Source organism: Esox lucius, chromosome 5 (genome assembly GCF_011004845.1).
Source record: "Esox lucius isolate fEsoLuc1 chromosome 5, fEsoLuc1.pri, whole genome shotgun sequence".
NCBI lineage: Eukaryota > Metazoa > Chordata > Actinopteri > Esociformes > Esocidae > Esox > Esox lucius.
This window is the reverse complement of record NC_047573.1, coordinates 15,645,631-15,673,129: the sequence shown is the minus strand read 5'-3', so window position 1 is coordinate 15,673,129 and position 27,499 is coordinate 15,645,631. Positions and strand designations below refer to the sequence as shown.

At 44.2% G+C, this 27,499-nt stretch overlaps 2 protein-coding genes, 1 long non-coding RNA gene and 2 other non-coding genes across 7 annotated transcripts; 2 read left to right on the top strand and 3 right to left on the bottom strand.

Annotated features, from left to right (window-relative positions):
• Window positions 1-8: 8 nt before the first annotated feature.
• Window positions 9-81, top strand: trnar-ccu. The gene has a single exon. It is a non-coding gene; the product is annotated as a tRNA-Arg (tRNA).
• mrpl58 (mitochondrial ribosomal protein L58) lies at window positions 67-3,259 on the top strand. 3 transcript variants are annotated; one of them, XM_010891881.2, is made up of 6 exons: window positions 67-547; window positions 932-956; window positions 1,056-1,103; window positions 1,327-1,409; window positions 2,141-2,310; window positions 3,002-3,259. In XM_010891881.2, exons 1-6 carry the CDS (start codon window positions 389-391, stop codon window positions 3,105-3,107), a joined length of 591 nt encoding a protein of 196 aa, XP_010890183.1. In that variant the 5' UTR covers window positions 67-388; the 3' UTR covers window positions 3,108-3,259. The 3 variants fall into 3 exon arrangements, with proteins under 3 accessions (XP_010890183.1, XP_010890184.1, XP_010890182.1); XM_010891882.2 differs by having other exon boundaries at window positions 1,044-1,103; window positions 3,023-3,259; XM_010891880.2 differs by having other exon boundaries at window positions 1,044-1,103.
• A 4,632-nt stretch (window positions 3,260-7,891) lies between these two features.
• LOC117594478 lies at window positions 7,892-8,890 on the bottom strand. The gene is made up of 2 exons (XR_004575729.1): window positions 8,753-8,890; window positions 7,892-8,251 (listed from the first exon to the last, which is right to left on the bottom strand). It is a non-coding gene; the product is annotated as an uncharacterized LOC117594478 (long non-coding RNA).
• Window positions 8,180-8,252, bottom strand: trnar-ucg. Its single transcript has one exon. It is a non-coding gene; the product is annotated as a tRNA-Arg (tRNA).
• Window positions 8,891-10,111: 1,221 nt separating the features above from the next.
• Window positions 10,112-27,216, bottom strand: LOC105023022 (cerebellar degeneration-related protein 2-like). Its single transcript, XM_010891883.4, has 6 exons — window positions 26,693-27,216; window positions 20,243-20,355; window positions 19,526-19,674; window positions 19,275-19,439; window positions 13,197-13,404; window positions 10,112-13,018 (listed from the first exon to the last, which is right to left on the bottom strand). Exons 1-6 carry the CDS (start codon window positions 26,760-26,762, stop codon window positions 12,260-12,262), a joined length of 1,464 nt encoding a protein of 487 aa, XP_010890185.1. The 5' UTR covers window positions 26,763-27,216; the 3' UTR covers window positions 10,112-12,259.
• Window positions 27,217-27,499: the final 283 nt, after the last annotated feature.

Genomic DNA, 27,499 nt, shown 5'->3' with positions numbered 1-27,499 from the left:
ACTACCGAGCCCCAGTGGCCTAATGGATAAGGCACTGGCCTCCTAAGCCAGGGATTGTGGGTTCGAGTCCCATCTGGGGTGATATGCTTTTTCTCGAGCGATCCATTCACCGTCAAACTAAAAAGTTCGCAGTTATTTCAAATGGTTTACAACATTGAAGGGCATATACAAGCTGTTTTCATTAGCATTTTACCCCGTTTGTTATTCATGTTTCAAGAATCGTATCACTCGGGACTGCAGCTGCACAAAGATTCGCCAGATATCTTCCAAAGGTCCTTCACCAAAATGTACTTAACGTTAAATAGAAACAACGATGTAACGCGTTTACAAGATTTACTTAAACTTGAAACGTTATAGATGTACTATAACAGTGAAGGGTTAATCCAACATGGCGACCTCCACAGCAAGATGTGTTTTCGCTCTACCTCGAATGATTCCGTACATTACTTTACACATAAAATTGCCCCCTTTATGTAGAGGACAAATAAACCTCTACAGTCGATGTCCAAGTAATTTTTATGGAAACAGAGCATCCGACAACCTAAAGGTGAGTGGATTTATCTAGCTTAACACAATCGTATTTTATACTGCCTAAAGTACTGTAGTAGCTCGGTGAATGTAATGTACCTAGTTTAAATGCATTTGAGCAGTCTATAAATTAAGTGTTAAGATGTCTGGCAAGAAAATAACTACCTTCCAGGCAAACTGGAAGGAAGTTCACCATGAACATCAAGTTTTGTTTTGGAAGTGCTTGGAGTGGTCCTCGGAAGTGTAGGGTAAACGAACCGAAATAAATGCAGACGAAGTAATTTTTGCATCTAGATGTATACACTTTGTTAACCGCGATCAAAATGTACTAAAATGTTTTACAACTACACTAATGGCGTATGTAGTGACTGATCGGAGTGGTTTTAAAATCAATATGTTTCAGGATGGACATGTAAACATTCCAGTTGGTGAGTATAAATACCAACTATACATTTTACGTTAGAGATTTGTTATGGTAATTTACCGTTTTACCCTTATGAATGACTGTTTGATAGACCGACTTACAGTATCCTACAGCCGAAGCAGTGGTCCAGGCGGTCAGCATGTAAACAAAGGTAACACATCACAGCTTTACTGAAGATGAGAATGTGTTCTCAGTCATACTGATGTATTAAGTGTAAATAATATTATTCAGTATTCACGTAGGCTACTGTACATCACACAAACATGCAGTGCCAGTTGGAGCTAAAACCATTGTTTTGAACAATTAGTAGGATTGTGTCAGCATGCTTGTTATAAAGGTATGCTGATTGATTTACTGCCTGTCTGTTTTAACAGTCAACACCAAAGCAGAGGCCCGCTTCCACATATATACAGCAGATTGGATCCCAGAAGACGTTAGACAAAACATAATCCTAAAAGTAGGTTACAGATTCTTCCAGGGTTGTGAATGTTACATATTTCAAATGTAAGTGATTTCTTTAGGATAATTAACCTTTATGGATGTTAGAGTCTGAAATACACATTCACATTTCTTGACCAACCTATCCTACTGCTGATGTCTTGATCAATTTATTCTAATGCTGATGTCTTGATCAATTTATTCTAATGCTGATGTCTTGATCAATCTATCCTAATGCTGATGTCTTAATCAATATATCCTAACACTATTTAGTGATATTATAATATTTTTAAAAGTGAGCACAAGCCACACAGCGGCCTCTGTAATTATTGGGACAACGATTAATGTTTTCGACTTTTGGCTCTATACTCCAAACAGTTTGAATTCTAACAATTCCTATGAGGTTCAAGTACAGATTCTATATTGGTTTACATATTCTTGTCAGCATTTACCAATGTTGACGCTTTCATAAATAGTTCCTCTATCGCAGGAAACCAAGAGTATTGGGACAGTTTTTTTGAAAGGTGTTTCTGTGTGGCCTGGTGTGTTTCAGTCAAATCATTTGTGTAGTCATGAGAGTGATGTCAGTGTCTTCTTGATTTTGGACTTTGGAGACTGTAAAACTGCTAACGGCGTAAGTCAACATGGAGATGTCAAGTAAACTACTTCAGAGCAGTCAGCTGATTGATCTTATGCCCCACCAAGTACGTTATTTATATTGGTATGTTCTAACTCTCTCCTCAAATGCAGAATAAAAAACGTATCAACAAAGCGGGCGAGTTACTGGTAACGTCAGAACGCAGCAGGAGCCAGATGAAAAACCTGAATGACTGCATCCAGAAAATCTCTGACATCATAGCAGAGGCCAGTGTAAAGCCCCACGAGCCATCAGCAGAGGACATTGCCCTCAGGGCGTCTAGGTAGAGAATCGCTTCTGTATGGCTCACATTCTCACCAGATCAATCCAAAATGTACTGCAGCCTTCATCTTTCTTCATCCATGTTAAATTTTTGTGTTGTGTTCATACTAATGCGTAGGAAAGCACAATACCACTATCATTGTTGATAACGATTACGAGTACTGACATTTGAGTATTGGTTGATATCAAGTACAGATCCGGTACTGCCATTTCATTTTGTTGACATGGTGCGTAATTGCCCTAATTCATTTATTTGACTGAATAGAGTGTCATATACCATTTTACTAACAAAATTCTCAATATTTAAGATTATGGATTTTATGCCACTTTAGGAAAATCAGATCTTATTAAATGATGTTCAAATATACGCCAAAGTATAGTAAGGCATTTGTGGAATATCTAAAGCAATGTAGAATGGGAAAGTGGATACATATTGGGCAAATCACTGCAGTAATAACTAGATATGTGACAAACTGACAATTTTCCTTAAAGTTTATACAGGCACTAGATTAATTTAGGCACTAAAGGCTAAAATATATTAGCCTATCTGGCTAATGTATTTAAGATGGAACTAAAAGATAATGCTGTGCAGAACAGAATAGGTGGGCTTGCTTTTGAGATATTAATCTTAATACATTTGAAGATTAGAAATTGCACAGTGAAATAGCACTAGTAGATGATTGATGAATCAGTGTGGTATGTGTTTTCTTCAGGTTAGAGAAGAGGAATAAGGAGAGACTGGAACAGAAAAAGCTCCACTCTGCGCTCAAACGGACCAGACAAGTGGAATTTGACTGAAAACTTCACCTCACATGGACATGCTTTTTGTCCATTCTCTACTTTAAAAATGTCACACTTTATATTCATATTTATTTTTTGGAGACCTTCTGATCTTGTTGTGGCAGTATCTTAGCATGCCAGTAAATTAAAATATAGGATGTTTACATGGAGGCTGAACATCTTGTTTGGTGTCCGTAGCATGAAAGGTTCATGAGTTATTGACAGCTAGTAAATAATTTTATGCGAATTAATGAAATTGTATGAAGTTATAGATAATGTTAAGTAACCGGCAAGGTTAGTTAAGTAACCTGCAAGGTTATAATTAGCTTAATATCTCTAGCTTGAATGGTTAAATAGTGGCTGTTGGAGATTTATGGTGAGGTTATTTAGCTCCTATTCAATATTGGGGCACAACAGATGGGGTTGGTAGAGATTGTTGAGATTGTTGACCATTTTAGTTCATTTGAAATGTTATGGTGGGGGGCGGGGTGTAAGTAAGCATTTTACTGTTAGTCAATATCTGTTGTTAACGAAACACGTGGACAAGGTGCGACTCATTCGATTTGGTTGGATCCCTATTCAAAATCCTCATGATTTTGTAAGGGAGGGAATATACAGTGGATATAAAAAGTTTACACACCCCTGTGAAAATGTCAGGTTTTTGTGATCTAAAAGAATGAGACAAAACATAAATCATGTCAGATATTTTTCCACTGTTAATATCACCTATAATGTGAACAATTCAATTGAAAAACAATCTGAAATCTTCGAGGGGGAAAAATAAAAAAGAAAATAACCTGGTTGCATAAGTGTGCACACACTCTTATAACTGGGGATGTGGCTGTGTTCAGAATTAACCAGTCACATTCAAACTCATGTTAAATAAAAGTAATTACACACCTGCCATCATTTAAAGTGACTAATTCATCACAAATAAAGTTCAACTGTTCTAGTAGGATTTTCCTGACATTTTCTTAGTCGCATCTCAGAGCAAAAGCCATAGTCCGCAGAGAGCTTCCAAAGCATCAGAGGGATCTCATTGTTGAAAGATCAGTCACGAGAAGGGTACAAAATTATTTCCAAAGCATTAGTTATACCATGGAACACAGTGAAGAAAGTCATCATTAAGTGTTTGAAAATATGGCATAACAGAGACATTACCAAGAACTGGACATCCCTCCAGAATGTATGAAAAGACGAGGAGAAAACTGACCAGGGAGGCTTCCAAGAGGCCTACAGCAACATTAAAGGAACTGCAGGAATTTCTGGCAAGTACTGGCTGTGTGCTACATGTGACAACAATCTCCTGTATTCTTCATATGAATGGGGTAAGGTGGCAAGACTGAAGCCTTTTCTTAAAAAGAAAAACATTCAAGCCCGGCTGAAGTTTGCAAAAACAAACATCAAGTCCCCAAAAAGCACGTGGGAAAATGTGTTATGGTCTGATGAAACCAAGGTTGAACTTTTTGGCCATAATTCTAAAAGGTATGTTTGGTGCAAAAATAAAACTGCACATCACCCAAACAACAACATACCAACAGAGGAAGTTCACCTTTCAGCATGACGGCCCAAAGCACACATCCAAATCCACAAAAGCATGGCTTCACCTGAAGATTAACATTTTGGAATGGCCCAGCCAGAGCCCAGACCTATTCCAATTGAATATCTCTGGGGTGATCTGAAGAGGGCTGTGCACAGGAGATGTCTTCACAGTCTGACAGATTGGGAGCGCTTTTGCAAAGAAGAGTGTGCAAATATTGCCACGTCAAGATGCGCCATGCTAATAGGATCCTACCCAAAAAGACTGAGTGCTGTAATAAAATCAAAAAATGCTTCAACCAACTATTAGTTTAAGGGTGTGCACACCCTTATCATTCCCCCTCAAAGATTTCAGATTGTTTTTCAGTTGAATTGTTCACGTTATAGGTCACTTTTAATGTGGAAATAGTTCTGACATGATTGATCTTTGTCTCATTATTTTACAACACAAAAACCTGGTATTTTAACAGGGGTGTGTACACTTTTTATATCCACTGTATGTGAAATCTTTTAGGCTGGGTTCTTATAAGTCGCTCCATATGAAAACGCCGTTCTTCCTTCAAATGAGAAAAAAGAACGTGGATTCTGTGAAAATACTACTAAAGGGGAAAAATAGCAGAGGATGGTTTCGATCCATCGACCTCTGGGTTATGGGCCCAGCACGCTTCCGCTGCGCCACTCTGCTGCCCTTGTACTTTGCGTCAATTTGCAATAATAAATTGATCAGACGTATGATTACGTTAATATATGCTCGAATAATATAGGATATTGTTGAGAATACACAACTGGATACACGTTCTAATCATGGTTGTGATCCGCGATACTCAACTTTTTACTTTTGTTTCGTGAAAGTGGTGTAGCACAGCTTATCAACTTCAAAAGATCTCAGTACACAAGGACGACTGCGAGGCTATGACCGTTTTAGCAATAGTAACTTATATTTGGCCTAAATTTTGAAAACAAGTCTACATAGTTAACATATATTTCATATGTCAGTCTTTTTCACAAATGTGACGGCAAAACAAAAGACGTACAAAAAAGGAATATCGGATCCAAACATAGCTGATGTTGCATGTGTAGTGCACGTTTCGTTTTGGTGAACGCTGGGACCGAATCGTATTGGTAAAAGGAGCCGCCCATTTGGTTCTTCAATTTCCTCATGTTTTAATTTCAAACAAACGACTGTTTGCAGATAAAGTGAAAACGTATTCAGTAAAGAGTGTGTATCAGCATTGCATAGGGTGCGCCTTCGTGTTTCACGTGCATATTTCCTGTAGGGTAAAGTCAGGAACGCAACTTGAACAGGAGCGGCACGATTTGTAAATTCTGTATATTTGGGAAATCTGATTTAAGTGTCTAGGAAGGAGTGGCAAAGTTGCTCAAATGTGACTAGGAGCTTTTATCTTTTTATAACCTGTATGTCAACAAAACAAAGCCAGCGTTATTTCTGGAATCATTAGCAAAATGTGAAGTTTTGAGCTATAATTGTACGAGCAAAGCGCAGTTAATGGAATAAAGTAAAGTTATGCATATCGGTCGCTGTCTTCGTTTCGGAAATAATAGTGTGCGTCGTTCAACTGATGCGCTATGTTGTTGTGCAAGTTTAACAATACTTTTTTATATGTAGCCTACTAGGATATGAAGTAATTGAGCATAGTGTTCTGAATGGAATGTAGAGCAAGTAGCGAGTTGCTTGCTAAATGACAAAATAACAGTAGCTCAGTGTACCAATAAAGTAATGAATTGTAACTTCTTTATCTTTCAGCAACCTACTGTAATTTATTTGTTGATTGTACTACTGCCTTTGAGCTAAATCCTTACATGCTGGTAACTTGCGCTTAATGTACTTACCAATGTCAGTGGGCGATATGACAGTTCCAAGCAGATTTTAAGTTAAGATTTCTCCCTCCCCAATTTTAAGAATGTCATAAGGAGATGTTATTTACATAAGGAAGCAAAATGCCTTAAATAATCTGGAAGTCATAATTAAAGAAGTGGCAAAATCGTACAGAAGAAGTTAAAGTGACCACACGCTGGGAAGTTCAGTTCTGTGATTTGTTTTCTGCCAGACTTCTTTATTGTCAAGCTTCGTGGAATGTTTGTTGATGAAATCACAAACAGCACCTCATCCTGTGATCTTGAATGGTGAGAATTAGAATTCTAAATTGTATGTGTAAGGAAATTAAATGATGAGTGTCTCTGTAACATCATGAACAAATCATGGATCTGTATGACTAACATCATGAACAAATCATGGATCTATATGACTGTAAATAACTTCAGCTTGTACATTTCATTTTCATACTATTTTCTCTTCAGGACATTGTCACAGAATTTGAACTCCCCCAAAGAGCACAGTCAGCCTGAAATAAACCACTGAGAGTCATTTAATTAAAAACAGTTAAACTTCGTGCAGTGCTCTCCAAGCAATTACGTTTGTATAACACTTTATTAGAATACTGTATGCAACGTTTACACTGATGATATATGCACACGTGCATTTAAACAAAATAACTCTTCACCAATCTACAGTGAGTAGTTCTGGGTCTGTATTCATTAAGCATCTGAGGTCAAATCAGATTCCCCATATACAGCTCCGGAAACAATTAAGACACCACTGCACTTTTTTTTTTTACCAGAGCTGAATGTGTAATCTTACTGATATGTACAATAGTACAATAGTAATAACTGTAGGAGCTTATACAGCAATTGTCATAGAATCTCAAAGAGATTCAAGAGTAGCCAAGCAAAGAGACAAGCAGCTCTGACTGATCAGAGTGCCCTAAATATAGATCCTTTGTAAAATGGACCATGAGACACTACAGTAGCAAACGGCATAGCATTGAGTTATCTAATTACCTGGCATTAAAATTCTTTACAAAAGCACTACAAAAATGTAATAAACTATTATTTATTCTTATTACTGCACTCATAGCTTCTAAACATCACATAAAGAGTCCCAGAGATCTTCGAAGCAACAAAAATACATACAATTTAGAAAAACAACACTAATTCAGATTTCACAGGTAACATTAAATCTGTTAATCTTTGATCCCATTCACTATTAAAAAAAGATTGCGTAAAACTGCTTTCATATCTGAATTACTATACATATGCAGTTCTTGCCTTCTATTGTGTATACTTTTGTATGCTTTTATATATACCTATAAATAAGAGGTTTTAAGTACAGTACTGTGCCATTTATCGCCTACATACTGTGCATGTGACCAATAACTTTTGCCCAAACAATACACACTACCTTGTTCAGTGCAGTATGTTTCATATTTAATGCAGCCTATTGTTTCTTGTCTTACCAAGATGCAGCCAGTCAAATTGCATAACACTTCATCAAAACAGAGAAGACAAGGCAATCAAACGTAAATTAAACTCAATTGGCTGCCACGTTGACAACGAACCCAGATAGCAGCAGATTCGCTAGTTCGGTAGATCAGACCAGACAGCAGCACAGTTTCAGTGAGAACGTGACTCATCCGTTTGTTTCGTTGTACGTCTTGCGTCAGGAAGTAGGAATTTCCTTCATCCTCAAAAAGCGACCACGAAGGGACTCGAACCCTCAATCTTCTGATCCGAAGTCAGACGCCTTATCCATTAGGCCACGCGGTCTACGGAGTAATTTGAAACATTCGTGGATTTAAAGATAATAAAGAGTATTTACTTTTTTGTTGTGAAGACTAAATATAATCAGTGCTGTAATTGAACCTTTTGAAATAATACAGTCAGCATGTTGAATGAAGACCTCGTAATCCGGGTCTATAGCGAATCTTGGTGGAAGGATAGGGGATTGTCGGACGAGTATTCATTGCTAACAGCATTTACAAATGCTCAGAATTTTACTTGTTGTGGTATTTACATGTTGTGATGTTGCTAGTAGTAAACAGACAGAATACACAAAATATACGCAAAGGTAATATACAATCATCTAGAATGGTGAGCATACAATGTGATGTGACATATGAGCATGGATTAACATTTACCGTTCCAGTAAGTGCAATGCAATGCTTTGAGTGCAGCAATTTGGTTAACCTTTTTAAAGGATACTCGACGCGGTGAAGCATATTTAGAAAATTACAGTTATAGAATAATTTTTCGCAATAATGCCTGACCTATTTCTGTAAATTGACCTGTCTCAAGACGGTTGTGGTATGTCTCGGAAGGCGTCCTGTTGAGCTCTGTATGCTGTCTCTTGTCCAAGATGTATATTTCGTAGCTATAGCTAATAGTACACTCAGAACCCTCCAACTGACGCGTTCCATTGTTGAAAGCATTGAATATGTTTTTTGTTGGCATATCTGGAGTGATCTGTAGATATATTTATTGTATAAGTTAGTGAACTGTTGTAAGCTGTTGTAAGCAATGAAGCAAAATATTAAGTGTTTGTAACGTAAGCTGAAACTGAAGGTGCAAGTAGGAGAACAGGAAACCCTCAAGCGGTTGCCGGGGAGAGAAATATTTAGTATGTCTGTCTTTTGAGTAACAGGACACAGATTAGAGACACACACACATAGTCTGACAGACAAGACAGAAACCAGAAGGGGGCAAGAAGATGTTTGCATTATCCTTATAAGCTATAGAATTGGAATTGGACCAATGACACACTTGCTTTGCTAACTTAACGCCTCTATCTTTTGGGCGTAGTTAAAGTATAAAATGCTGTTTTGACTGTTGATCCTTAGACATTGTGCGGCGACACTTTTCTCCAAAAGCTTTTGTAATAAACGGAATATGCGGTACGGTAATTGACCTGACTCCTGGTGTTTTATTCACCTTTCCAACAAACCAACTCGGGGAAGTGTTGACTTCAACAGATCACAAAGGGCCACGTGGCTCTGTAGGTCAACTTCAGTTGGTCAAAAGTCATTCATGCAGGACAGGTTTTCTTCTGTACTCAAATCAGACTAGCTTGCCCCTGGGTGTAAAAGATAAAAAATAATGCATGAATCATTCTAACAGCCAATTCATCAATTTATAAACCAATCGTTTAAATTTTAAGTCATATTAATGTAACACTAATTGTAATTTCTAATGTGGGTGTCAAGCTTGTGAATTACACAGAATTACATGCCTTGCTACAATGACAAAACCTGTGGTGACCAAATCTATTCAAAATAAACATATAATATTAATTACTTTAAATTATAAAAGTAATAGATGAATAACAAAACCAACAGGGCAGAACATATTCATTGTTTGTTGTGAAACTTGTCAATAAACTCACTAAAGATAGGGTTTATCAATACAATAAAATCATGCACCTTTGGAGATAACTCTTGAATCAATGCTCAGGCCCCCCCCCCTCACCAAAACACACAAATAATAATGGAATAAACTGAAATGTAATAGAAAGTAAATCCAATATCTATGTATGTATTAGTGAGAAATGTGAAGGCAGAAACATTTTGGATTTTACATTTTTCAAGTGCAATCGGTTAACATTACTGTACAGACAAAACAACGGAGCCTTCAACGGACAGAGTCAGACGGTTTTATTTAGACATTTTTCCCTCTTATGAGAATATATCACATTTTCAGTCACCACTGCATGGTACAATGTCTTTATCTCCCTGCCCTGAAAAGCTACAGGGAATGCAGGCCTTTACTCCAGCCCAGCAGTACACCTGAATGTTGGGTTTGGGCAGAAGTCTGCACACACTTCAGCCCTTCAGGATCATAGGTGAACATTTCTATGAAACTAACAGTTATTCTCCTCAAGACATCCTACCATTTTTCTTCACTCAGCAACCCTTGAGTGACCCTGAGAGGAAAAATAAGACTCTGCTTAGACCTGGCACATACATCATTATACCACCATTGAGCAAGCACCGATTTCTGGTTTAAATTATTCAGTCACCTTTTCTGTGGCAAGTTTTATTTTCTCATTTTGTTCCACACTACACTCAGCTCTACTTTCATAGCTCTACTTTCATAGCACCATGCTCACATTGATCTCTTGACAAATTTTGTGACTGCTATAATAGCCTAAAAGCGTCACAGCTAAGTATATGACCTTAGTTTAAGACATTGAGTTAGTAGCACTAAGAATAATATGTCCTGTACGGTGCAGGTGCTTTGTTGTGTGTATATGTTTTCCTCCCCATAAGGTTTGGCATTACAACATGAGTATCAGATTTAAGGTATATGATTCGACAATGCAACCCCTATAACATTCATGATAAGAAGGAAGGGTCATTTAGTGGGTAGCTAGCCAAGACGACCTGGATCCTTTGCTATATAGTGTAATGTTGCAGTGTCTGTGTTTTTGTGTTTTTGACAGCTGGTGAGCTTGGTTAATGCTAACATAACAGGTTTAAATAGTTAGTAATACTTACTGTTTTTAGGTTATATCATTGACCATCACTTCTGTCTAAAGCAAGTTTGTCTAAATAAAAATTAGTCAGGGGATAATGTTACATTACAATTGCATTGCAATTTGACATTGTAATACAATCACAGCTTTGCTTTTTTTCCCTTTTTGTTTGTTGTGGAGGGTGAAAGATTTGTAACCAACAATCAAAGAAACAGCATAAATGGAATGGGACAAAAAAAAAGACAGTAATAAAACATCACATTTGATACTAGATCATGCGTCAGTTCTACAATAGGGTTTATAATGCCCCAGGAAAAAGAAAAGACAACAACCTGTTTAGATTGTCTGTTGCATCTTGTGAGCGCACAGGGAGCCAGCTGGAGGCCAGTGGACATACCCAGCAACCCTTCCATTCCAGGGGTGTCTGGGCATCAGCACACCTCCACAAACCACAAACATATTAACATTGATCTTTTTTGGGCACTCCCCAAGAGTCAGTGTGTACTTGAAACACTGTTCGAAACCTGCAGCATTCTGACACAAATTGCATTTACCTCTAAGGACCTGGAAGATAAGTATCTCTAGGGTATAAAATACAGTACTACGGTCACGAGTATACAGTCACAGAGAGAGCAGTGCAAATGTGGTCGCGGTGTACTCTGGGCAGAAAGTAGGATGTTTTTACTTCTGTTTTTACTTCAAGTCCATGGTTCAAGTTACCGGTAGGCTGGGGGAGGCCCTGCAAGTTCCAAACAGTGGTATTCAAAGTCCAACCCGCCCCCCCCCCCGCCCCCCACCCGAAAAAATTACAAATTAAGATACATGTATTGGATTATTTTCAAGAGAGATTAATCAAAGTTTATGAGTCATTGTAAAAATCTAAATGTACTGACTTCAAGTTTGTGTTATTTGACTTGGGGAGGGGGAGGAGTGAGAATTTCTGCCCCCATAAATGAGGTCCCCATAAATTGGTTGAAAAAACAAGGTCCCCGCTGAGAATACATGAATACCACTGCTCTAAAGATAGAACTTAGAGTCAACTGGCTAGTCATCCGACCAGTAAAAGGCAGCTGAAAGAATGTGTTAGATCTCACCGGCAAAAGTAGGCAGGCGCTAATAGCAGGTAGCTTTAGCAGCGGATTCGTTTTTAGTAGCATGTTTGTTGATTGACACCTTGTAACAGAAGCAGAAAGAAGAAAAGACACAATTCAGAAGCCTCCTCATGAGTGCTACATATTGGTAGTGTGGAGGCAACAATCTTAAGCACAAAGTAGCCTTCCACTACCAAGGAAGCTCACTGTCATTCCTATTTATGAGACTTTCCAGGCTTGCTGGCTTTCGGGGCTTTGGTGGCTTTAGTAGCTTTGATGTCTGTCTTGGTCTTCTGAATCCGGGAAAAGATCTCCTTGAACAGGGCCTTGTACTCTGGTGTGTTCTGGCCCAGTCGTTTATCCACTGCATCTACCTGCTTACTGATGCTCTCCATGGCCTCGGGGGTAGAGGGGGATCGGGTGGGTGTTGGTGGGGGTGCAGGAGTGGGGCCAACTGCACAGTCCTTCATGGAGGGGTCCCTGGAGACGGGACGTGAGGTCTGCACTGCCATGTGACACAGGGACTCCTCGTGGCGCCTGCACTTCCCTAACAGTTCCTCATACTTCTCCAGCAGAGCGTGATACTGCTCATCCACCTCCCTCAGGATGGACATCCCTCTCTTACGGACACTGTTGGCGTGGATGGCGTAGCTCCCTCTCCTCCTCCCGGACGCGTCCCGGGCCACAATGGCATTCAGCGCTGTGTCGCTGCAGCTTTTCCTGACAGGGCTGGAGGCGGGCAAGGACTCTCCGCCTACACCACCTCCCTCGCCTTCCTCCCGGACCCCTCCTCCTGCCTCGCCTCCTTCCCCCTCCAGGGTGTCTGTTTCGGGGGTGCTGTTGAGAAGGGTCTGTGTGAATCCCACACCATCGTCCTCGCTGCTCAGCAGGAGGGTCCTTGCCCTTCTGAGCTGCTGGAGTTCCTGGAGCTCCACCTCTAGTTCACGTACCCGTGCCTGGCAGCTCTCTGCACCCTGTCAATCAACAAGTCAATCAGTCAGATAAACCAAACCAATCAATCCACATTTCCTACCATGGAAAATGAGAAGCCCCGCCGTGTTCAATTAAAAGGGCACTCATTGGACTCAACAGAACACGCACCCATCAAACATGGCGACCTTTAAAATAGTCAAATTAGCAAGTGATTCTGACCTGCACACGCGTCTCCAGGCGACTGAACTCCCCCAGGAGGACATGACACTCTCTCTCTGCCCCCTCCCTGCGAGTCCGCTCTGCCCTCACAGCTGAGCGCAATGCTGACACCGCCTCTCTCAGACGCTCATTTTCTTCCTCTGCTGGCTGGCGCTTAGACTCTGAGGTGAAGCTATCGGAGCGGCCCACAACAAAACCGTCCTCATACCTAACCAACAGACAGAGACACAAAACCATCCTCATACCTAACCCACAGACAGAGACACAAAACCATCCTCATACCTAACCCACAGACAGAGACACAAAACCATCCTCATACCTAACCCACAGACAGAGACACAAAACCATCCTCATGCCTAACCCACAGACAGAGACACAAAACCATCCTCATACCTAACCCACAGACAGAGACACAAAACCATGTTGGCAATATTGAGTTTTTACAGAATGCCAATATAATATAAAATTACAATACTATACATTTCTCCATGTGTTAAACTGTTATGTAGTAATAAAACCTACGTTAGACTATACTACAAAACATGTATGTATGCATTCTAGAAACTGCTAGGGCCCAGAAAAAGGCTACACTAGGACTTCAGTTATTCTTATTTAGGGAATCTACATACAAAAATGAACTAGTCAGACTTGGTAATTTCATACATTATTAAAGTACTATCATACTTCGTCTGACTCAATGGTGTCACTTTCTGAATTAACTTAAATGAAGGGAAATACACGTGTGAGCTAAATCACTTTAATAAATGCTTGTTAAAGGGTTGATAACCTTACAGTTGAGTAACTGTGTGTGACAACTGCGACCTCTGCTGGTTCACCTCCCCCTGCAGCGGGCGGGCCCCAGCGGTCGACGTCACCTGCTTTCTGACGCCACCGTCTTCATCATACATTTCACCTGTGTCTCGTTTGTGCACCTGTTCCTCATCATCGCTGTTTCCCCCGGTATATATGTTCCCTCTGCTCCCCCTGTCTTTGTGTGTAATTGTCTCTACTAAATGGAAGAGCTGTTCAACGCTTTGTTATACCTGTACTGATTTCTCTCGCTGAGAAACATTAAACCTTCATTCCATCACGCCTTCTCCGGTTCCTCCTTGCTCCTCTCAACCCCCGAAGCCGTGACAGAATTACACACCAAATATACAACAGCAAGGATATGGAGCCCACGGGAGCCACAGGCGAGGTCGGTGTTGCGGAGGCGGTCCAGGTACATTCAACGATGCTGGCCAGCCTAGGCGCTGCAATGGACAATGTCTTAAAAGCGGTGCAGCGCCTAGAGCTGAGCCAGCAGACCCCCGCAGCACCGGCCGTTTCTCCGCCTGCCCCTGCCGTGCCGCCGAGCATGGGGGCACTGCATCTCCCCTTACCCAGGGATTTCGACGGGGCGGCGGACCGCTGCCAGGGATTCCTTCTACAGCTGGACATCGCGCTCCAGGCGATGCACCCTGCGCCGACCGAGGCACAGAAGATCACCTCGCTCGTCTCCTGCCTGTCCGGAAAAGCCCTGGAGTGGGCCACCGCCGTCTGGAACACCGAGCAGCCCACCCAGGGCAGCTACGCCGAGTTCACCCGCCGCTTCCGAGCCGTGTTCGACCATCCACACGAAGGAAGAGAGGCGGGTGAACGGCTGTTCCACCTACGGCAGGGGACGAGGTCGGCGCAGGAGTTCGCACTGGAGTTCCGGACCCTGGCAGCGGGATCAGGGTGGAACGAACGGGCTCAAATCGACCATTACCGTTGCAGCCTTCGCGAGGACGTCCGGAGGGAGCTGGCTTGTCGAGACGTGTCCCTCTCCTTCGATCAGCTGGTTGACATGTCCATCCGTCTCGACAACCTGCTGGCTGCCCGAGGACGTCCCGGAAGAGGCCCGTCCGTTCCACCCTGCCAACCTGACACCGCCGTCCCCATGGAATTGGGGACGGCTGCACTGCCGGGCAGACGTCGGGGAGGGCAGGTGCGGAGTGCCTCCAAGGGGCGACGAGGCCGTACTACTGCACCACACCGCACCTCCCTCCCTGAGTCGAGAGGCGACAGGCATGGCACTTCCGCGTCACCCCAGGTAGCACATGCACATTCGCCACTAACCTCTTCCCTCTCTATGTGCACTGTTCCTGTTAGGTTCCCCGGCTTTCCGCTGATTTCCCGGTGTAAGGCGCTGGTAGACTCAGGCGCAGCTGGGAATTTCATGGATAGGTCTTTTGCCCTGCGGTCACGCATACCCCTCCAGGTCCTCGCCACCCCCCTGCCCGTGAGAGCTTTAGACAGCCGGCCACTAGGGTCAGGTCTGGTCACGAGTTGCACTGTTCCCCTCCTCCTGATTACCGACAGCCGACACAGCGAAACCATTTCATTTCACATCATCGACTCACCCACGTTCCCAGTCGTTTTAGGTTTCCCCTGGTTGTCCCTACACGACCCCTTCATCTCCTGGTCTAGTCGACGTCTGTCGGGGTGGTCGCGGAAGTGCCAGGGTAGGTGTTTGGGTGTTTCCGTTGGCTCGACCTCGGTGGAAAGTCCAGACAGTGCGCCCGCCGTGCCCATTCCCCCCGAATACAGGGACTTGGCTACGGTTTTCTCCAAAGCCAAGGCTGCTGTGTTGCCACCACACCGGCTGGGGGATTGTGCGATAGACCTCGTTGATGGAGCCGCACTCCCGAAGGGTCACGTGTATCCACTGTCCCGCACCGAAACGGAGACTATGAACGCCTACGTTACGGAAGCGTTGGAACAGGGCTACATCAGGCCCTCCAAGTCACAGGTCTCCTCGAGTTTCTTTTTTGTGAAAAAGAAGGACGGTGGTTTGCGCCCGTGCATCGATTACCGGGCGCTGAACAAGATCACCATTCCGTTCCGCTACCCTCTCCCTTTGATCTCTGCGGAGGTGGAGAGGATGCACGGGGCCCGCTTTTTCACTAAATTAGACCTCAGGAGTGCCTATAACCTGGTGCGTATCCGGGAAGGAGACGAGTGGAAAACCGCTTTTAGTACCACGTCTGGCCATTACGAGTATTTAGTGATGCCGTACGGGTTGATGAATGCTCCTTCAGTCTTCCAGTCATTCGTCAACGACGTATTCCGGGACTTGTTGTGCGAAGGAGTGGTAGTGTATATTGATGACATCTTGATATTCACTGCCACCCGCGCCAAACATGTCTCGTTAGTGCGCAGAGTGCTGGCTCGACTGCTGGAGCATGACCTGTACGTGAAAGCCGAGAAGTGTCTGTTTTTCCAGTCGTCTGTGTCCTTCCTGGGATATCGCTTTTCCAGCACAGGTGTGGCTATGGAGGAGCCTCACATTGACGCCGTGCGTAATTGGCCGACCCCAACCACGGTTAAGGACGTGCAACGTTTCTTAGGCTTCTCTAATTACTATAGGAGGTTTATCCGGGGCTTTAGCCAGGTCGCGGCTCCGATCACCTCCCTTCTGAAGGGGGGGGCGACCCGGTTGCGGTGGACCGTGGACGCGGAGCGGGCGTTTGTGGAACTGAAACACCGTTTCACCACCGCTCCGGTCCTGGCCCATCCCGACCCGTCGCTCCAGTTCATCGTGGAGGTGGACGCGTCCGATTGTGGGCTCGGTGCCATCCTCTCCCAACGGACGGGGTGTCGTAACACGCTCCGTCCCTGTGCCTTCTTCTCCCAGAAGCTCAGTGCGGCGGAGCGGAACTACGACATTGGTGATCGTGAGCTGCTGGCCGTGGTTCGAGCTCTGTCGGCGTGGAGGCACTGGTTAGAGGGGGCTAAACACCCTTTCCTCGTCTGGACTGACCACCGGAACCTGGAGTACATGCGGGCAGCGAGGAGGCTGACCCCTCGCCAGGCAAGGTGGGCTATGTTCTTCACCCGGTTTGTGTTTACTCTCACCTACAGGCCGGGGAGTAAGAACGTCGGGGCTGACGCGCTGTCCCGCCAGCATGACACGGGGGAGAGGCCAGTGGATGATGCTCCCGTGCTCCCGGAGTCATGCATCGTGGCACCGGTGGTATGGGAACTGGACGCGGACATCGCCGGAGCGCAGCGCGACGAGCCCTCTCCGCCCACATGCCCTGAGGGCCGTACGTATGTGCCGGCGTCTGTCCGCGACCGCCTCATCTACTGGGCGCATACATCTCCCTCCTCCGGTCATCCTGGCATCGGGCCAACAGTGCGCGCCCTGGCCGGTAAGTACTGGTGGCCCACTTTAGCCAAGGACGTGAGGGTATACGTCTCTTCCTGCTCGGTGTGTGCCCAGAGTAAGGCACCCCGGCACCTACCTGTGGGCAAGTTGCACCCCTTGCCCATTCCACAACGGCCATGGTCCCACATTTCTGTTGATTTCTTGACGGATCTCCCCCCTTCCCAGGGCCATACCACCATCCTGGTCGTTGTGGATCGGTTCTCGAAGTCCTGCCGCCTCTTGCCTCTGCCCGGCCTTCCTACTGCCCTACAGACCGCGGAGGCCCTGTTCACACACGTCTTCCGGCACTATGGGGTGCCCGAGGACATCGTGTCTGACCGGGGTCCCCAATTCACGTCTAGGGTGTGGAAGGCATTTATGCAGCACCTGGGGATCTCGGTCAGCCTGACCTCGGGCTACCATCCCCAGTCCAACGGGCAGGTGGAACGGGTCAATCAAGAAGTGGGTAGGTTCCTCCGGTCCTACTGCCAGGACCGGCCGGGGGAGTGGGCAGAGTTTCTGCCGTGGGCAGAATACGCACTGAATTCTCTGCACCACTCCTCCACGGGCGTGACGCCGTTCCAGTGCGTCCTGGGCTACCAGCCGGTCCTGGCGCCGTGGACGCCGAGCCAGACCGGTACCCCTGCGGTGGACGACTGGTTCCGGCGGGCAGCGGGCACATGGGAGGCAGTACAATCCCGCCTCCGGCTCGCTGTCCGCCGTCAAAAGACCTATGCAGACCGCCACCGCGGGGAGGCCCCGGTGTATCGGCCGGGCGACCGGGTCTGGCTCTCGTCCAGGGACCTGCCCCTCCGCCTGCCCTGCCGGAAGCTGGCCCCGCGGTTTGTGGGGCCTTTTAAAGTCCTGAGGAGAGTCAACGAGGTAACATATCGGTTACGCCTTCCCCCCGACTACCGTATTAACCCCTCGTTTCATGTGTCTCTCCTCAGGCCGGTGGTGGATGGTCCCCTCCAGGGGTGTGAGGTGCGGGAGGTGCCCCCTCCCCCTCTGGACATCGAGGGGGCCCCGGCGTACTCTGTCCGCTCCATCATCGACTCGAGGCGCCGGGCGGGGGGCCTCCAGTACCTCGTGGAGTGGGAGGGGTACGGCCCGGAGGAGCGGAGCTGGGTTCCGGTGAAGGACGTCCTGGCTCCCGTCCTTGTCCGCGACTTCCATCAGCGTCGGCCGGACCGCCCTGCTCCGCGCCCCCCGGGTCGGCCCCGAGGCCGGTGTCGTCGCGCGGCTGGGGCCGCGCGTCAGGGGGGGGGGTACTGTGACAACTGCGACCTCTGCTGGTTCACCTCCCCCTGCAGCGGGCGGGCCCCAGCGGTCGACGTCACCTGCTTTCTGACGCCACCGTCTTCATCATACATTTCACCTGTGTCTCGTTTGTGCACCTGTTCCTCATCATCGCTGTTTCCCCCGGTATATATGTTCCCTCTGCTCCCCCTGTCTTTGTGTGTAATTGTCTCTACTAAATGGAAGAGCTGTTCAACGCTTTGTTATACCTGTACTGATTTCTCTCGCTGAGAAACATTAAACCTTCATTCCATCACGCCTTCTCCGGTTCCTCCTTGCTCCTCTCAACCCCCGAAGCCGTGACACTGTGGCCTCCATTGAAATTGTTTTTTATATACTACTTGAAATGTGTCATCATTGCTGTTACTAATCTGTAACTGTTTGGTCACTGTTATCATAACGGTAAAAGCCATAAAGAGTAATTCAGCTATATACCTTATTATTAGATTTAGAAAGGAATGATGTAACAAACTATATTTAAATATACACAAATCTAGAGAAATTAATTACTATTTCCCCCAAATCCCATGACCAAATGCCAGTATAAAATGAACAACGTCCCTTAGGCTGCTGAACAAAGGGAGAGACATGAGGCTGTGGACACTCACTTGGGTGCGGTGCAGAGTTCTCTGAGGCAGGGGAAGGACGCGATGGTCTTGCGCCGTTCCCTCTTTTCCCTCCGGACCCTGAGCTGCTCCAGGGAGTGGAGCTGCTCCACCTGCCCAGAGAGAGACTCCACCTGAGCCTGTAGGGTCTCAATGGTTCCGGTCAGCCTGGGAGATAGCAGAGTTAGTGTGTGTGTGTGTGTGTTTGTGTGTGTACGTGGATAGATGTGACCTTGTGCCTCTGTCCCTCTCACCTCTCTATCTTGTGCTGTGAGGCCTTGCTGTCCAGTACCAGGGTGTGATTGGTGAGCTCCAGTTCCCTGGCCGTTCCATCCAGCTGCTCGTAGACCTTAGCATGCTGCTCATTCATATCCCTCAGCACCTCCAGCTGCTTGGCCAGGTACTGCAGAGAGACACACACCGTTTGTCCACACATGACCATGAAGACATGAACACTACCTGCCCACCGTAACCTTACTGCCACCTACTTTCTGGTGGGTGTGAGTGGTGTAGTGATGTCATATTTCCTAGGGATAGTGTAACTCTCCCTGCCAGTAGTGGCTCAGTTTTCGGGGGACCACTCTCACCCATGGGACACTTGAAAATGACTGGAAGCCAAGTTAAGGCATGTGGGGACTTAGCATTAGTAGTTGTGAAAATTGAACCACAACTTTCTCTCCTGTACATCATTTTGCTGAGTCCACATTTACGGTCGACTTCTATACATTCAGGTTACTCTTTCAATTCTAAACCCCCTTGGCCGTGAACTCGATTAACCATTTCAGTTGGCTGATGAACTGCCACACTAAGATCCGTCAGTTCCAGCCAGATGACCTTTAACCCCTCCTACCAGCAGATAAGTTCAGTCCAAGGGTGAGGTAGATTCTCATCCAATGTACACCCAACTTATGGATTTGGATCTACTAACCAGGTACTTCCATAGAACTGCTGTTGCCCAGGCCCCCACTAACCTCGATCTCCTGCACCTGCTCCTCATTGGTGATGTACATCTGCTGCAGAGAGTCCTCCAGCTCCTTGTTCCTCTCCAACAGAGTCTTTCCCAGCTCCGCTGCCAGGTGGAGGTCTGGAGAGGTAGGGAGGTATGAAAGGAGAGAGCGGTTGAGAGAGAACAAAAAGTGATTAAACGAAGAAGACAGGGGAGGAAGGAGGAGAGGCATGATGAAGCGGTAGATTGGTTGGAGTGGACAGGGAGAGAAAGAGATTGTTCTTTTTGACAGTTAAAGCTACAGAAATTGAACCAAAGCTAAGTTATTTCACTGGAAATACTCAATTCAGTCTGCACCGGTTGCCATTACGGCAACAGTAGAAAACGTTGTTCATGCTGTAACATGTTTTGATCTATGATCATGATAATTCACAGAGGGAATATATTGAATTTCTATTTTCAGCTGGGTTCTTTGAAGAGCATCTGCAAACAGAACAATCAAATCTCCAGTCCATCTCTTCATTTCACCTGAGATATGCAGAAATAAAGACGATCCTTCCAAAGAGAGAAATAGAGGACATGAGGGACAGAGAAAAGTGTTGATAAAGAGAAAGCCCATACCTGGTTTCTCACCAAAGATTGACCTCCTCTATTTTTATCTCTTAGTGAAGGTCACTGATTTGTGTGCCAAGTTCACGAGAAGGCAAGACAACACAACCCCACAAAAATACATATATTATTATTATGATTTTCTAACATAAACCTGCTTGATAGTTATAGATGTAGAATATAAAATTTCTGATTCTCGCCCCATAGACAAAAAGGAATAATATCAGATAATTTGCTTTAAAACTACACTTTTCTCAAACACGTCAAAATAAGTGGAATTGAATGAAAGTATTTATAGCATTGCAAAATCCTCTCTGACTGATGGCAAAAGATAAGAATTTCTGAACTATATCTGTAACACTTTTCTACACCCCATGGAAAATGAGTGGGGATGCTGGAAAATTAAAGAGATGAGGCCTGCAGTGTGTTCAGAGGGAGATTTAATGATTTCCTATCCGGTAAAGCTGTAGGCTTTATGTCACCTAGGCTCTCATAAATCTTCCAGGCTTTTCTTCCAAGAGGGAAATGTAATTATGTAAACAAGTAAGCCACGCTCTGTTGCGGTCCGCTGTATGCCTAATATCCCATCTTTGCAACAGCAGAACGTCCTGGAAAAACTACAGAACCGAAACACAGACCCAGTTGTCCTCTCTTCTACTGCTGTGTGGTATTAGTAATAGAGGGAGGCCAACACGTCTCCAAACAAGGAGAGCAGGAAGTCAGCTGACCCATGAAGTATGACATCACTGCACAGACCCAGTGACTCGGACACAAGGGATTGTGTGCAGTTTCTTGTTTTGATTTGTGTTTTAACAGTATCCATACTATGGGACTTGAACCCACAACCCTGTGGTGTTGCCAGAAACCTGTGTTGAAATGTGCCAGTCCTTCCCAACCAGTGAATTACTTTTTTCAGGGTGCATATCTCCCATATGATTCACAGGAATCTGAAAAACAGAGTTTCTCCTTGTTTTTTTCCATTGCTTCTTTTTCTTTTCTGGGAATAAGCTGTATAACAGACCAAACCCCTTCAGTATGACCTTATTACACTAGATTTCACTAATCTGTAATTTGGCAGACTCTTACTCTTATCCAGAGCTATTAGGGTTTGTGTGCTTTCCTCAAAGATAGAAAATATTTCTCCCCAATGTTAGCTCTGGGATTTGAATCAGCAACCTTTCAGTTTATGGCCCAACACTGTTATAGTGTATTTAACCACAAGATGATCTGCCACCACAGACCTTTAAATAGTGAGTTAATACACATATTTTGGACACACACTTCAGATGTATACTGACGCTGCACGTACATACATGTACATACATGCACACTTTTCAACTCATCACATACGCTGCTGCTACTATTTATTTTCTATCCCATCTATTTTTAGTCCCTTGTGCCCTGAAACACAGCACTGGTTCTCCTTGTATATAGCCAGCTACTGTCTTCATTATTGTTATTTCATTGTGTACATTTTATGAATATACTATTGTCTATTCCCATATCTTTCATTTATCCCGACATTTTTGCAAAGGGGACCATAAGTATGCACTTAAATGTTAGTCTTTTCCATATGAAATGTTTTCTTGTCTACAGCACAACACGGAAGCACAGTGCGTTTAGAGCTTCAGAGAGTTGGATGCAGAGGCATTGTTAAGCCGTAATAAGAGCAGGTGCATGGCACAACAGAACTATAATCATATGTTAGTTGAGCCCTGCTAAACAATGAGTCCCAATAGGCCTAGAGCCTCAGCTGGTCCGGGCACACATCAGCGCAGAGATTGGACTAGTGCCAGCCCTGGTCAGTCCAACAAAGGGATCCATAGAAAAGCATGATCATTTATCTGTTTTTCTCACTGCAGTGTTGTTTTGCATGGAAACATCAGATTTTTTGTCTTTTAGTTGGCTGATTCTTAACAGAAGAGAACAGCAAATTGACTTTTTGCATCATTAAACACCTGTTCCGCTTTGCTTTCATTCTTAGCGTGGAACTTCCCCTTCTAGACTTCAATCTACCTAAGTCTGTGTACAAACAGCAGCACTGATGATAGAGCTTCTGCTTGCCGGCCTTTGCCTCTATCTGGAGTGTAATCCAACATGAGCAGTGTTCTCACCTGATAGAATGCCGGCACCTCACAGAATCACTACCAGAGATGTGCCCCGTATTCAGACACAAAATGCTACACCTTAAACTGTGCTAAGAGGCCAGGAACACGGTGCCATGGGTCACAAAGCCTAAAGGCTACACAAGGCATAAGAAAAGAGGGAGGCTGGACGCAGAGAGAATGGTTTGGAAAAACTGAGTGACAAGGCACATGTTCTATTTTTATCGTTCTCCCCTCTAATGACTCATCCTGTCATTGTCCTATCATCTACAGTCTGTCTATCTCAAACACTGTATTGTGCATTCCCTCTCTCTCGCTCTGTCTCTCTCTCTCTCTCTCTCTCTCTGTGGTGAAGATACATCAGCCTTTATTTTGACCCTCAGGTCTACTGTTTCCTCCACTCTCTTCTCTCACAGTGTCAGTGTGTGAAAAATGTGTAAACAGTATGGGTGTAAAGGGCCAGATCAAGAACATTACATCATATCCTCTCAGCCTGTGGGAGATTCTGATAACTGGAACAAAGAGATGAAGTGATAGTGAGATATGAACAGGAAGTGCAAAAGAGAGGATGGCAGGGAGCGATGGAGTGAAGAGAAAGACTGAAACAGGAAGGAGAGGGGGAAAGGGCCGGCAAGGCTATGTGAAAAAGAAGAGATGGAGTGAAGAAGTACAGAAAAATATGAAATACCCCTAATGTTAGCAACAAGTTCAAAGTTGTTCTAGAACAGGGGTGGGCAATATTTTTCACAGGGGGCCACACTGAAAATGCCAGAGAGCATCGTGGACCAGATTACTTTTTCCCTTTTTAGGGTTAAATGTTGCAACACACATTTTCCTTAAAACTTAACTTTCAACTCAACAGAGTAAGCTACATTACATAAGGTATAGTGTATAACAGTTTTATAGGCATAATAATTATTAGGGCAGACATACACTCACCTAAAGGATTATTAGGAACACCTGTTCAATTTCTCATTAATGCAATTATCTAATCAACCAATCACATGGCAGTTGCTTCAATGCATTTAGGGGTGTGGTCCTGGTCAAGACAATTTCCTGAACTCCAAACTGAATGTCAGAATGGGAAAGAAAGGTTATTTAAGCAATTCTAAGCGTGGCATGGTTGTTGGTGCCAGACGGGCCGGTCTGAGTATTTCACAATCTGCTCAGTTACTGGGATTTTCTCGCACAACCATTTCTAGGGTTTACAAAGAATGGTGTGAAAAGGGAAAAACATCCAGTATGCAGCAGTCCTGTGGGCGAAAATGCCTTGTTGATGCTAGAGGTTAGAGGAGAATGGGCCGACTGATTCAAGCTGATAGAAGAGCAACTTTGAATGAAATAACCACTTGTTACAACTGAGGTATGCAGTAAAGCATTTGTGAAGCCACAACACGCACAACCTTGAGGCGGATGGGCTACAACAGCAGAAGACCCCACCGGGTACCACTCATCTCCACTACAAAGAGGAAAAAGAGGCTACAATTTGCACGAGCTCATCAAAATTGGACAGTTGAAGACTGGAAGAATGTTGCCTGGTCTGATGAGTCTCGATTTCTGTTGAGACATTCAGATGGTAGAGTCAGAATTTGGCGTAAACAGAATGAGAACATGGATCCATCATGCCTTGTTACCACTCTCCAGGCTGGTGGTGGTGGTGTAATGGTGTGGGGGATGTTTTCTTGGCACACTTTAGGTGCCAATTGGGCATCGTTTAAATGCCACGGCCTACCTGAGCATTGTTTCTGACCATGTCCATCCCTTTATGATCACCATGTACCCATCCTCTGATGGCTACTTCCAGCAGGATAATGCACCATGTCACAAAGCTTGAATAATTTCAAATTGGTTTCTTGAACATGACAATGAGTTCACTGTACTGAAATGGCCCCCACAGTCACCAAATCTCAACCCAATAGAACATCTTTGGGATGTGGTGGAACGGGAGCTTCGTGCCCTGGATGTGCATCCCACAAATCTCCATCAACTGCAAGATGCTATCCTATCAATATGGGCCAACATTTCTAAAGAATGCTTCAGCACCTTGTTGAATCAATGCCACGTAGAATTAAGGCAGTTCTGAAGGCGAAAGGGGGTCAAACACAGTATTAGTATGGTGTTCCTAATAATCCTTTAGGTGAGTGTAAGTCTATGAAATCACTTCTGAAGATTTTCACTCAAAGCAAATGTTGGTATAATTGCCGTCATCTAACTTAATACAGTATATTTTTTTGTACTACGTGCTTTTAACGACAATGATTCCAGCAGCCGAGACCCAAGAAATCTACTTTTAGGTCTACTCACTCAATATGAACAGGAGAGCCTCGTATGGGCGTTGACAAGTGAGGTGAAGTCAGAAGTCATTTCTATTGAAGCAGTGTGTGGTACTGTTGAAACAGTGTGCGGTTCTGTTGAAGCAGTGTGCGATACTGCTGCAAGATGTTCATCAGCGAGGCTGCATCTGCACTTGGACTTGTTGAACTGTAGCATTGGGTGACAGTTTTTGTATTTTGCAGCATGCTTGCTCTGGATGTGCCTCCGTAAATTGTGCACTTTAAAAACGGTGACGTTAGCTTAACATATTAAGCAAGTTGCTTTACCAGTTTTGGATGTATCGCGGGCCGGACAGAATGACTCAACGGCCGGCCCGGGGGACTTATGTTGCCCAGGTTTGTACAAGAAGCTGTGATTTGCTGCAGCTCAGCAGATAACAGCTGGAATATTGACTGTGCATTTAAAGGCGTTTAATCCAAATTGAAGCGTAATAAGCCATCCATTTAAATCGAATTTGGAACAATAGTGGTTCTGCTGAGTTAAGCTATTAGCCCACAAAATGAAGATAAAGATTAAACAAGTTATTATTATGTTATGGTCCCATATAATTAATGTAAAATGGGGGAATAGCATAGTCAATGAAAATAGTTATTATATTATTATTCCATTGGATCTGAAGTCAAGCTTGTTTCCTGTCTGTGTCAGGTCCCAACCAATCACTTTCTTATTGATTTTATGTTTTTACAGATATGTTCAACTTATATAAAAAATATGGGACATGGGCATTAAAGTCTACTGGGTGTGAAAGTCACTGACATCTACAAATAAATCAATATTTAATGACAGAACGAGGAATTCAATACAACCTAATTGATAACTTAAGTTGGACAAAAGAGCGCGCGCTTGGTTTGAACTTTGAATCTTTGGGGTGAAAAGGTTATTTTCACTAAGATATACATTTGCATTAAAGACTAATGCGGCTAGTTTGACAAATGACTACATAGGGAAAATAAAGGCAGACTATGCTCATAATAAGTTGACGCAGGTTTTTTAGAGATGTCAGCAGGCTACATGCATTGATGGCAGACGAAATCCATTGTCTATGTATTCCCAGTATATTAGGCTATATTGTAAAACTTTAACTCGTTGTTTACAAACACCAACTAGCGTACAGTGTCATGAAATTTGGTTAATCTCACAACATTCTGTTAACAAGAAGGAAAAAGATTTTCCCCATCACTGTAACAAATACCATTCGATGCACTGTTATTACAAAGTAGCCTATCAAGTTATTATAGTGAGGTATCACATTTATTGCCATTTTTATTTGATAAGATGCATGGACAAATATACATCGCAAAGCGATCTAGAAGCCTCCCGTGACAAAAAAGGCCTTTGTCTGGGAGGAACAGCTGAGCTCAACAATAACGAGAGCTTGCATTAACATTCGGTGCTTTTGGTTGCAAACTGCGTTCCCTGCCACTTACCCGATTCGAGATCTTGCTGGTCGTACCATGGCTCTTCCTCCTCGGTTATAAATTCCTCCATTCCTAGCATTTAGAAATGGAAAAATACCACCCACCCTGTCCTACAGCCCAGCAAAGACTAGCTTATACCACCGGCACTGCACAAGCACAACACACTCGCTGTCTCGGTCGCCTCAAGAATAACGTTTGCTCATCTTCAGATATTGTAGGGCTGTGACGCTTCGAGACCAACGAAGCATGTTACGTTAAACAAAAGGTTCGATTTTTGACGGGCAGTCCCACAAAACCCTCAGGGAAAAATAGCTCCTGCTCTCAAGATGGGGGTTGTTTTGTTTTAAATAAACAAAATAAGACATAAACCAGACTGTTTTAAGCCATCCTAATTAGCCAAACTTCTAATCAGGGATTTGTTTGGTCTCAAACATAACATGATTGTTCACACTTGTTTCCTCGAATGACGTATAGGCGATTGATTTCTCATGTCTACCTCCCTCCGTCACTCCCACCTCTTTCTCAGCACCCATCCCGATCCAAGGACCGTTAGAGATGCTGCGGAGCGTACAGACGTGGCAAATGTTGCAATAGTTTCTCCCTCTTCCTCCTTTCCCAACACGTAATAACGGGCAGAGCTGGGGGAGGTTTTGACTGTTGAATAATGAATAGTAATGTCGGCCGTACACTATTCGGGGAAGAGACAAGTCCATATGTTGTTGACACATTATACTCCACATGTGCTCAATTTGAGGCAGACATGCTTGAAGATTAAACGCTTAAACTCTGCCAAATGTGACGAAATGACTGGCCTAC

Bases quoted from the DNA above. Each gene is read 5' to 3' on its own strand.
- mrpl58 (XM_010891880.2), top strand. From the start codon at position 389: ATGGCGACCTCCACAGCAAGATGTGTTTTCGCTCTACCTCGAATGATT. The intron at 957-1,043 runs GTGAGTATAAAT...ACTGTTTGATAG, and splicing joins ACATGTAAACATTCCAGTTG to ACCGACTTACAGTATCCTAC. The intron at 1,104-1,326 runs GTAACACATCAC...CTGTTTTAACAG, and splicing joins CGGTCAGCATGTAAACAAAG to TCAACACCAAAGCAGAGGCC.
- LOC105023022 (XM_010891883.4), bottom strand. From the start codon at position 26,762: ATGCTAGGAATGGAGGAATTTATAACCGAGGAGGAAGAGCCATGGTAC. The intron at 20,356-26,692 runs GTAAGTGGCAGG...CTACCTCTCCAG, and splicing joins CCAGCAAGATCTCGAATCGG to ACCTCCACCTGGCAGCGGAG. The intron at 13,019-13,196 runs GTCAGAATCACT...GTTGATTGACAG, and splicing joins GCCTGGAGACGCGTGTGCAG to GGTGCAGAGAGCTGCCAGGC.